At 43.7% G+C, this 12,270-nt stretch overlaps 1 protein-coding gene across 1 annotated transcript in view; it reads left to right on the top strand.

Annotated features, from left to right (window-relative positions):
* Positions 1 to 12,270, top strand: part of LOC124014004 (adhesion G protein-coupled receptor A3-like) — a 61,587-nt gene that overhangs the window by 41,439 nt on the left and 7,878 nt on the right. The window contains exons 3-10 of the mRNA XM_046328633.1: positions 866 to 937; positions 5,410 to 5,481; positions 5,920 to 5,991; positions 6,413 to 6,573; positions 9,772 to 9,985; positions 10,402 to 10,566; positions 11,309 to 11,510; positions 11,746 to 11,895. Of these exons, the coding sequence (XP_046184589.1) occupies positions 866 to 937; positions 5,410 to 5,481; positions 5,920 to 5,991; positions 6,413 to 6,573; positions 9,772 to 9,985; positions 10,402 to 10,566; positions 11,309 to 11,510; positions 11,746 to 11,895 (1,108 nt within the window). The remainder of the gene's footprint in view (positions 1 to 865; positions 938 to 5,409; positions 5,482 to 5,919; positions 5,992 to 6,412; positions 6,574 to 9,771; positions 9,986 to 10,401; positions 10,567 to 11,308; positions 11,511 to 11,745; positions 11,896 to 12,270) is intronic.

The following is a 12,270-nucleotide window of genomic DNA, read 5'->3' as shown; positions in this document are numbered from 1 at the left end:
AGGAATGTAAGCAGAGAACCAACACCAAAGGGTGTCCGATATAGGTCATAATAATGATAACTCAGCCAACTAACACTTTGGGTTGTGCCCATCACACATGGCATGAACATGCGAGTGAAAACAAACAAAAAAATAGATATGTTTATCCCTACTATGACCGCGAAACAAATGATATGCTTGGCCTAGATTGCTGCTCAATCGAGTACTATAATGATATCAACTGTAAACCAGAATGATAAATTGTAGGCAGCATACACAGCATAAACACTCAGTGAGACTATTACTCACAACATAGGAAGTTCTCTCAGCTTAGAGAAAAATGGTAGTTATACCGTGATGAACCACTGCCATCATGGGGACCTTCCATAGCCTCCCACGCTACTCAGATCGTTCGGCCTCATTGACGTCCGCGACACACTTTCATGCACATGTGTCTCACCTCCACTAACGCTTTTCTCTTGTCCAGGACCTCCGTGGAGAAGTCAGGGAAAAACTCCACCTTTGTCCCTATCCAGTGAAAAGTCCTAAGTTCTTTTGCTCTGAGCCGGACCTTGTCTTTCTCCCAATCCACTGTATTTACGTGGATTTCGGGAACACCTCTGATCTGAAGTGTGTTTCTTCGACTGTCATTTTGTATGTATTTGAGCAGGCCTAGAGAGAATGTCTTTGTGTTGTTAGATGCGTAAAAGAATATGTCTTAGTCATTGGGGGAATGGTATTTTCGGATCAAGTTGGCTGCAAATATTCATAAATATGTGTTGATTGCAATATGCCGTGGCACGAACCAGACGTTCTTTGTTGTGCACTTGCCGTTTAGTTCTCCTTTTTCTTTTCTTGTGGCTTACCCTTTGTTTGTCTTTCACAGGGACATGCGGAACAACATCGTCAGTCGTATCGAACCGGGGGCTTTCCTTGGATTGCTCGCACTCAAAAGACTGTGAGTATTATCAATATCACCATCAGCAGTAAATCATTTTCATTTTAATCAAATTTGTCATTTTCTTGGCAGATGGACGAGTCATGGGCTGAACGATTTTAAATATGCGTCTAAGCCGATCCTCTATTGCTCAACATCGGATGTATTATACTGCATCCGTAACGCACCATGTCCAAAACTGTTGTATAAAAGAAAGGGAAAAAAAACTACACACTGTTGTATATGCTCCCACAATGCAACATTTTAACCGAACGGTCTTTGCCAGGTTTCGACAATAGTCTTGGCCCTATCTGTTGTTTCTGAGATAGAGGCAATTGCTAACTCTGTGTCTAGCCTATCCAGTCTACGTAAGCGACAGCTGTAAAATCTCTGGTAGGATTTTAAAACTTTTGCCTGGCAACAGTACTTAGCGCCTTTGAACAGAGTGTCGGCAGTCGATCTCTTGTGTGTTCACACAGCGAAGGCGTTAGCCACTCGCCTCTTGTTAAAATACTCCAAACCAGAAGGTGGCAGTAGCTTCGTTTGGCAATGCATATCTGTGGGTATTGCTAATGGTCTAGATTCCAAGCTGTCTGCAATTTTAATTGTTATTTTGTAAAAAGTCCTTATTATATTAGCCAGATGGCCACAGCTAGATACACTACCTAGCAAGATGACGAAGAAACTATTTAATTCACACTCCATTATCCCATACTGCCAGTGGCAGTCAAGAGCCAAATGTTTAGCTAACTTGCTAATGTTAGCATATTCGTTAGCTAGCACAGCATAGCTAGCTAGCTAAGGACACTGCACTAACTCAGCAGCTAACACGGAAACTAGCTAATCCATTGTGATTTAATTATAATGTCAATTCCAGATACAATGGTTATCTAGCTTGGAATAAGTGTTTTGCGCACTTAGCTAGCTACCATCCCATAGCCTACATTGCATATGAAGTGTGACTGTCTCACCTGTGGATGTGCAGAGAAAATCCCCCTTTTATTTTGCTCTCCCATGTGGGGGTTCGTGCTCTCTGATTGGCTCAAAGTAAAGTTGTTGGCCACTGACAAGCATTGTGATTTTACAAGTAAAATCGGTACGTTCGTTGCTACCGGGTCGGCAGGTACCACTTTTGTTCTAGCAAGAGAAGGAACGGCCTCCCACTGTGATAGACTGCCGATAGGTACTTATCGGCATTGAGATTCTCTGTGTTTTCATGCGTCAAGCAATGTTCTATTCAGTTCTCCAGTCCACTTGGGCCCTTGCCAGGGACCACTTGAGACTGCATGAGGCCCTATCTACTTTCACACATTCATGGAAAGGGGAATGGATGGATGGGCATGTGCGTGGGTCTGTGTGTCTGTGCTAGAGAGAGCGCGTATGAGTGTGTTTGTGCCTGTGCACTCTTCTGAGTGTTTGTGTGTCTCTGTCTGTGTGTGTGCGCCTTTGTGTACTGCAATCATCTTATACCTGCCGGTCCTTACCAACATAAACTATAGTTTGGATGCTAGTGCGGAGCTGTGAGTGAGACAGGAAGGTTGTCTCCTTGGCTTGGGCAGAGCTTAATTTCCCCTCGTCAAGCCTCAACCATTTTACAACCAACTGTAGACTTATATTTCCTAAATGTATAGCTAACTGTAATTCCCTCAGCCAACCTACAAATCATTCAGCAAACAGCTATTTCATCTTGCATGCGCCTATATAACACAATGTCAACGTTGGGTCGAAATGAATTGATCAGAAACACTGGATATCCACTGATTATAAATTCATCAGTATTATGGTCAGAAGACACAGCAGTCTTTGCACATAATTAACATGTTCGGCAGTGGAAATATACGGCACAGACAGGTTGTCAGGAGGTGGTTAAATCATTCATTTGCTCCTGTCTCTGGCTGCGTCTCCAACATATCGCTTACAACATATTCCTCAACTAGCAAAAGTGCGAAAGGAGTAGCTGAGGTAAAATGAGTCTTGAACTTGGGCCTGGTGCTGTAAACAGAAGTCCTGTGGTGACTGCTGGCACGCAGTGCACCTACCCTCCAGCCCCGCCCTCTTCTGCTTCTGGAAAAGGGTGATGGAGTTAATTGACAGGGAGGACATGAAAATACACGCTCCCTCTCTCTTCCAATGCAGTCAGTAGCGAAAGCGCCCGACAAAGACTCAGTGTTCTCTCTCTCTCAGCCTCAGCCAATCTTTAATTTCTCCCATCTGTCCCTGTACCTCACTTCAAAGAGCCTAATTAGATTTTCGCTCGTTTTTAAGACTCAAGCGACTTGGCCAAACCGAAGCTGCTTGCCTCTTTTATCCGTCTTGTCGTAGAGAGGAGAGCGATGTCAGACTTGACATTTTTCTTGAAGTTTCTCATGAAAAAACAGACATGTTCAGTGCATGCTACAATGTATTACTTCACCCCTTTTCATTGTCATCATTTGTAATGAATCGAAATGTAGGTCAATGTCCATTCCAGTGTACATTGTTAGGAAATGTTATCCTATTTCAACCCAGCTGACGGATACGAGCTGCAACTGATCCGCTCCCACTGTAGTAAATGAAAAGCAAAGCTAACATGACAGCAACGTTTTGAGGGTTGCTTTGGACACGTCATGGGACAAACATCTGATCTGGGATCAGTCGCATGGTGCCTGGTCCCAGCTGTTTGGGGCTGACTGGCTAGGGGTGGTGGAGTAGATACTGGAATACCCTGGGGGGAGAGAGCCCAAGGGGAGGCTAGCTCCAACCCTGTTTTAATAATATAAATAATAACCACCTGATACAGCTAGTCAAGGTCCTGATGTGCAGAAAGTAGGTCTAGACTCAGGTGCGACGTGCCCATATATCATCTGCATTCAGCTAAATGTATACGTTGTCAATAGAGCCATAAGATGCCTATGACGTGACAAAGCACATTTTCTTTGCTGGATGCAACCCATTCATGTATGTCTGGGGTGAAGTTTCCCCTATCTACAGATCTAGGATCAGCCTCCCTTCCCCCAATCCTGACGTTAACCATTAGTGGGGGGGAAATGGAAAATGGACCCAAGATCCAGTGTCTAGGGGCAACTTCAAGCTACAACCCCCTACTGGCCACTCCAGGGCCTTACTACCCGGCAGCAGCCGCTACATTCCACCGACAGCTGAACAGTCACTGACCCCGTCTTGTTACTTACACACCCGTCTATTTTTATATCTGCTCATATCACAACAGACAGCTTGCTCTGGGTCTGCTGTAATGTTGAGCGCTGCTGCTACTTTAATGGACAGACCACAAGATTTTAAAAAACAAACGTGTTGGAATATATTTGGGATGATGTGGCTAATTTGTGAGAGATGGCCATTTTCTCCTTATGTGGGCTGCTTTGACGTCACACTGCACTATCAACTGCAAAGCACTGGACCATGTCTAATCCTATGCCATGGCAGCATTGGCAGGGTGGGAGTTTATCCCTTTAGCTAAGGGAGTTCCACCCCAGTAGGTGATCCTCCTCCGACACGGGATGCCAGCATGACTTCTTGGCAACCCTTGAAAGGTTTTTCCCAGGCCAGGCGGAACTAACCACCTCACTCAGTAAATTCCCCAGCTGCCACCCTCCCTAGGAACCACAACAATAATTAGACCAACACCAGGATGTTTACGTAATACGCTCCACACTTATTTTCTAAGCATTTAAGTGTCTGATGCTGCCCTGGCATTAGGCCTTGGGCTAGGGTTGTAGCTTACAGCTAGCAGGGTCTAGTTTGTAGGGTATTGTGAGGCCTCTTCTGGCCGTTCCAATGTTACACTTGAGTCATTTGTTTACGTTCGAGTCGTTTAGCATATCCGTTTTGTTCAGCTGTAACGGCTTGCATATACACCACATCCTTGATTTTATACATGGTTGTTTCGAACTGCCTTCCATCATCATTTCTTCTCGTTTCAACTATCTTTGAGTTGATCAAAATCAGATTTTCACAATGTAGACTAAATAAAATCCTTTGCCCGAACACGATTTCTTCAAAGATCGATAATACTACCTGATGTTTGGCAGACACTTTGTGTCAGGTCCTGGTGAAAAAAGACACACTTTGATGTGTAGGACATCAATCATAATACATTAATTTCAACTAGTATAGTGTGTTACTAAGAGCTTTGATGTGAAAACCGCCTCGGGGCGAACACAGGCATCGTCTCCAATCACCTTGAAAAGTTGTAAAACTGACAGACCTGGATTTGTCAATCCCTGCCTCTGCCCCAACCTGTCTCTGCGAATGACATCACCCGTCTTTTAATTGAGTTGACAGTTTTCTCCACTTTTTGATTTGTTGAGCTACAATGTGGATTTATTAGAATTCGCCGAGTCACCACATGAGGTCAATTGCGTCTAGTCATGAATTTCATGCTGTTTGTACAATTAACGATGGCATATTACGTTTCTTAGACTGTTGCTGCTGTTTGACTTGAGTAAATCAGGACAGAATATAACCAGAATCTCCATTTGTTTTGCTTTCTACAGAGACCTGTCCAACAATCGCATTGGCTGCCTCAACGTGGACATATTCAAAGGCCTCACAAGTCTAGTTCGACTGTAAGTAGTAGTTATTTTTCCTTTATTACTTTGTTTAAATACGCCAGATCCATAGTATTGTTTTCTTTGAAAACTGTTTGCATTTCCCCCCTATCCATCCTAAAAACAAGTCATTGATAAGGACATTCATGTGAAAGTGACATATCTGGCTCCAACGCCCTAATAGTAATTGCCCTGCTCAGAAAATGGTGGCGTCCAGGTGCTGTGATATTAGCATAATACCCATGGTTCCCCCACGGGTCTCAGTGCCACAGCTGCAACATATTATTCCATGTGCTTTTCCCTACGATGCAAAGGTGAGGATTAAGATTCCTGGACATCTCAGTGGAGTTGCCAATGACGGCCTGTGTTTGGGTCCCGATTGTGTGATGTGACAGATTGGCACACTTGATTCGATCTGTTGTAGATGATTGATAGCCTTCATCTTGTCCTTTTCAGAAACCTTTCAGGAAACATGTTTTCATCGCTGGCCCAAGGGACGTTTGACAGCTTGGTGTCATTGAAGACTTTGTAAGTATGCTTTAGAGTTCAGGCCCTGCAACGCTATTCCATGACACCCTGTGGCAGTGTAGTGGGTTTTCTATTCGGGGTACTTTAAAGAGTATAGTACAATACCCTGTTGTAGAAATGCACCAATGGGTGCAATCTGCAACTTTTATTTCCTGGTTCGCAACTCAAGGTAATGCAAACACATTCAGCCAGGAAGCAAAACAAAGATTCAAATGGTTCCATCCACCAAGGGCCCAACCCTCAGTTTACAAACGATCGCAGAGAGGCAATAAAATGTAGATAAGAGGAACACCGCATAGAAAGTAGGTTATGGAACGGGGGATCGAACAAGGGACTATCACTTTTCACTGTAAATGAAACTGAAAGTAATGCTCCTTTTTACATGTATTTTTTAACTCTGCCTGTCCCCACGTTACCTCAGGGAGTTCCAGACGCCGTACCTGCTGTGCGACTGCAACCTGTTGTGGCTGCTGCACTGGATCAAAGACAACAACGTGGGGGTGAAGGACACCAGCTGCTCCTACCCCCGCTCCCTGCAGGGCCAGCTCATCACCTCCACCAAGCCTGAGCTGTTCACCTGTGGTAAGGAGACACACACACACACACACACACACACACACACACACACACACACACACACACACACACACACACACACACACACACACACACACACACACACACACACACACACACACACACACACCTGGTCCTACAACTACTCATCACCTTAAAGCCCTTAAGCTCCACGTACATACAAAGTTTCGTGAGAACACAAACACACACCTGTTACCCCTTTACATCACCTTGTTTGTACCAGAGCTCCTAGTAAGAGACTACCTTTTGATGCGTACACACACATCTTCAAACTCTAGCACAGTCACGCATAACCATGCCCACACATCTGATCTGGATATACAGAACAGATGGACGTGCAACCTCTAGCATTTGGCTCTGCACTCTATTTTCAGTTCAGAATCACCTTTATTCGCCAAGTAGCTACCTTTACACATGCTCAGAGTTGTACTTGGTGATATATGGTGCTAGTGATCGACTACATTTAGAGACAGAATACAGACAACAGAGTTTACATACAACTAGGTAGAGTGAGTATAGAGCTATAAGATATTTAATTTTTTACCTTTATTTAACTAGGTAAGTCAGTTAAGAACAAATTATTATTTACAATGACGGCCTACCAATTGTGCTGGGTCAATTGCTGGGCCAATTGTGCACCACCCTATGGGACTCCCAATTACGGCCGGATGTGATGCAGCCTGGATTCGAACCAGGTACTGCAGTGACTCCTCTTGCACTGAGATGCAGTGTCTTAGACCACTGTGCTATTCGGGAGAAAGAACAGTTTATATACAAATATACAGTGAATGTGCAGTGTATATACAGTTAATATACGGTGGATGTACAGTGTATATACAGTTGATATACGGTGGATGTACAGGGTATATACAGTTGATATTCGGTGGATGTACAGTGTATATACAGTTGATATACGGTGGATGTACAGGGTATATACAGGATGTACAGGGTATATACAGTTGATATACGGTGGATGTACAGGGTATATACAGTTGATATACGGTGGATGTACAGGGTATATACAGTTGATATACGGTGGATGTACAGGGTATATACAGTTGATATACGGTGGATGTACAGGGTATATACAGTTGATATACGGTGGATGTACAGGGTATATACAGTTGATATACGGTGGATGTACAGGGTATATACAGTTGATATACGGTGGATGTACAGGGTATATACAGTTGATATACGGTGGATGTACAGGGTATATACAGTTGATATACGGTGGATGTACAGGGTATATACAGTTGATATACGGTGGATGTACAGGGTATATACAGTTGATATATGTACAGTGATATTCGGTGGATGTACAGGGTATATACAGTTGATATTCGGTGGATGTACAGGGTATATACAGTTGATATTGGATGTACAGGGTGTTGATATACGGTGGATACAGGGTATATACAGTTGATATTCGGTGGATGTATGGGTATATACAGTTGATATTCGGTGGATGTACAGGGTATATACAGTTGATATTCGGTGGATGTACAGTATATACAGTTGATATTCGGTGGATGTACAGGGTATATACAGTTGATATTCGGTGGATGTACAGGGTATATACAGTTGATATTCGGTGGATGGATGTATATACAGGTATATACAGTTGATATTCGGTGGATGTACAGGGTATATACAGTTGATATTTGGTGGATGTACAGGTATATACAGTTGATATTCGGTGGATGTACAGTTGATATTCGTGGATACAGGGTATATACAGTTGATATTCGGTGGATGTACAGGGTATATACAGTTGATATTCGGTGGATGTACAGGGTATATACAGTTGATATTCGGTGGATGTACAGGGTATATACAGTTGATATTCGGTGGATGTACAGGGTATATACAGTTGATATTCGGTGGATGTACAGGGTATATACAGTTGATATTCGGTGGATGTACAGGGTATATACAGTTGATATTCGGTGGATGTACAGGGTATATACAGTTGATATTCGGTGGATGTACAGGGTATATACAGTTGATATTCGGTGGATGTACAGGGTATATACAGTTGATATTCGGTGGATGTACAGGGTATATACAGTTGATATTCGGTGGATGTACAGGGTATATACAGTTGATATTCGGTGGATGTACAGGGTATATACAGTTGATATTCAGGGTATATACAGTTGATATTCGGTGGATGTACAGGGTATATACAGTTGATATTCGTGGATGTACAGGGTATATACAGTTGATATTCGGTGGATGTACAGGGTATATACAGTTGATATTCGGTGGATGTACAGGGTATATACAGTTGATATTCGGTGGATGTACAGGGTATATACAGTTGATATTCGGTGGATGTACAGGGTATATACAGTTGATATTCGGTGGATGTACAGGGTATATACAGTTGATATTCGGTGGATGTACAGGGTATATCAAAATGCAAAGAGATGAACAGAGAACAAATGGCGTATAGTGCAGTTATTTTGTGTTCAGTTCAGAGATGGCTTTATTTGCTGGTGTTGTTGGGAGTGGGAGTTGTCCAATGACACAGGCGATAAGGGAAGGGCCAGCAGTACGGAGCACTGCAGTGTTTTGTTTGTGCTTGCCCTGTCTTATCAGTTTGGCACTCTTCACTGCACGGGTTAGGAAATACGTGGCACAGCTTTTACAAGTGGAGACACATGACCGAGTGACAAATGGGTACCAACGTTTGACTATTGAAATGATCCCCTCTTTATTTTTTAAGTTTTATTTCACATTTATTTAACCAGGTAGGCCAGTTGAGAACAAGTTCTCATTTACAACTGCGACCTGGCCAAGATTATAAATCAAAGCAGTGCGACAAAAACAACAAAAATAACACATTAGAAAAAGTGTATGTACAATGTGTGCAAATGTAATAAGATTAGGGAGGTAAGGCAATAAATAATTACAATTTAACATTAACACTGGAGTGATAGATGTGCAGATCATGTGCAAGTAGAGATACTGGGGTGCAAAATAGCAAAAAACAAAAAAAACTATATGGGGATGAGGTAGTTGGGTGTGCTATTTACAGATGGGCTTCATTTCACACCTGGCTTCACCCCTGAGGAGAAGAATTCAGTTGTGAACAAATAACTTGAATTAACCCAATCCTACCCAGACATGCAGTCCAGAGAGAGCGATGCACTAAAATGTAACTCCCCTACCCTCCAGACGCACCCCTGGAACTGCCTTCCTTCCAGCTGACTCCGTCCCAGCGTCAGGTCGTGTTCCAGGGCGACAGCCTGCCCTTCCAGTGCCAGGCCTCGTTCGTGGCGGAGGACATGCAGGTGCTGTGGTACCAGGACGGCCGCATGGTGGAGCCCGATGCAGCCCAGGGCATCTTCATCGAGAAGAGCATGGTACAGAACTGCTCCCTCATCGCCAGGTAAGGGGGACGGTACTTGTGGGCGGGTTGGTGGATAGATAGAAGACAGTGGTAATGAGAACGGCACCCTTAGATGAGTTTTTCCTCACCCCTGCTGCTGCTTGGAGGTTAAGGGAAGGTTACTGTCAAGCACTTGATGACTAATGTTATTGTAAAAAGGGCTATGTAAATAGGATTTGATTGATTGTTTCCACAAAGCACAACTGACCTAACCCTCTTTAAATCAGCTAAGCAGTAGGCCACAAGAGACAGCTGGGGTACCACTTTTGGACTGTAAATTAAAATGACAGATTGTGCATTTAAACATCTGATGCAAATGGTGCCTCTCGGCATACATGGTTAAAAGCGGTCTACTCTCTCTTTCCGTCTTTGGCAGTAATATTTGATTTACTTGTTCCCCTCTGTTCTTTACTCAGTGCGTTGACCATCTCCAACATCCAGCCTGCTTCAACTGGGAAATGGGAGTGTCGTGTGAAGACCAGCCGAGGTAACACCACCCGTACCGTCGACATTGTGGTTCTGGAGAGCTCCGCCAAGTACTGCCCACCCGACAGAGTGTCCAACAACAAGGGTGACTTCAGGTGAGGGGGTGCTACTTTCACTATCACATTTTATGCTAGGCTAGGTTATTATTAGTTGGTCATTTGTCTGTGAAATTTTTCAGGTAAATGTTTGTAGTTGTATTAATCAATTTTATGAATCTAATATATTTATCTATTGTATTTATATATATATCTAGTGTCTTATTTAATCAGGTACTTGTTTAATTTTAATGAGCTTGTTGAGGTAAACAAGTTTGTACCAGACAGTTATTTTTGAAACAAACTCAGCTCGGTGGCACCACCTAGTGGCTGAATATCAGACTTGTTGTTAGTAGTAAAATTTGGGTCGTATTCATTAGGCCTTACTAACCTGAAATTCCAATAGTTTAGTTTGTACACTGTTTTGGTATGTTTTCCCACAGTGTGCACTAATGAATACGAACCAGTTCAGTGACTGTCAAAAGCATTTATTCCATTGAGTGAATAAGTAGTACTGGGCAGGAACTAAAGCGCTCCACAGTTTTCAATGATGATGTCGAGCTCAGTAAACCGCCGTTGCGGATAAGTAATCCCATGTTCCTGGAACACATCTTGTGAATCATGCCACCACATTGTGGCAAACCCACCCTTCTAAGACGTTACTCACTGTCTCTCTGTCCCTCTTTCTATCTATACACTATGTCTCTCTCTCTCTGTCCCTCGCTTTCTATCTATTGTCTCTTTCGCTCCCCTCTCTTTTTCTCTTTGTTTTTCTCTCTCGACCCCCCCCCACACCTCTCAGATGGCCTCGTACCCTAGCAGGCATCACAGTCTACCTGCCCTGCAACAAGCTGGCGTCGGGCACGGGAATCTACTCTGGCTCGGTGGGTGAGGAGCGGCGTGCGCGGCGGGATTGTGACCGCGGGGGCCTGTGGGCCAAGGACGACTACTTCCGCTGCCAGTACCAGAAAGACGTAACTCGCTTCCTCTACATCATCAACCAGGTGACCGTGACACTCTGTCTGACCATGTTTGATTTGCTCTCTTTGTCCGTCTTTTCTTTTCTTCAACTTATTGTATATCTCCCGCCAAGTCTCCCCTCTTGATTTGTTATTTTTCTCTTTCGTTCTTTTGTCGGCGTTGTCATTCTTTTTGTCTTCCTACACTCAAGTGTTGTTTTTCGAAGCGTTCACCCTTGTGTACAGTTCTTCTAAACCTCTCCGTCTCTCTGTGTTCCAGATGCCTCTGAACATGACCAACGCGGTGATCACGGCCCGCCAGCTGCTCGTCTACACATTCGAGGCCGCCAACTTCTCAGACAAGATGGACGTCATCTTCGTGGCTGAGATGATCGAGAAGTTTGGCAAGTTTGCCGAGAAATACAAGGAGGTGAGTCCCGCTTCAGTCTCCCAGTCCCACCTTTATGGATGAATAAGATGTTCATATAAAGAAGCACACACACACACTCGGAGAGGACAGTAACATGCACGGCCTCAGGCATAAGTGTAATGAGAGGAAATGGGGTCAGAACCAAAATAAATGTTCTAAGTAGAGCTAGGTAATAGTATTTTTTAGGTGTGTGTTTACTGCGTGTGCAAGTGAGAGGTGCGAATACGCCACACAGTCTATTCACCTCCAGCTTACTGCTGATACTTTGGCCCTTTATGTTATTCCACTCCTCATAGTTGATACAGAGCAACCCTGTCCTGTTTCAATCCACAGAGGAATTGTAATGAAAGCGAATGAGCTAGGATCTGGATTGGG

This window comes from Oncorhynchus gorbuscha, linkage group LG25, assembly GCF_021184085.1.
Source record: "Oncorhynchus gorbuscha isolate QuinsamMale2020 ecotype Even-year linkage group LG25, OgorEven_v1.0, whole genome shotgun sequence".
NCBI lineage: Eukaryota > Metazoa > Chordata > Actinopteri > Salmoniformes > Salmonidae > Oncorhynchus > Oncorhynchus gorbuscha.
This window is presented reverse-complemented; position numbering and strand designations above follow the sequence as displayed.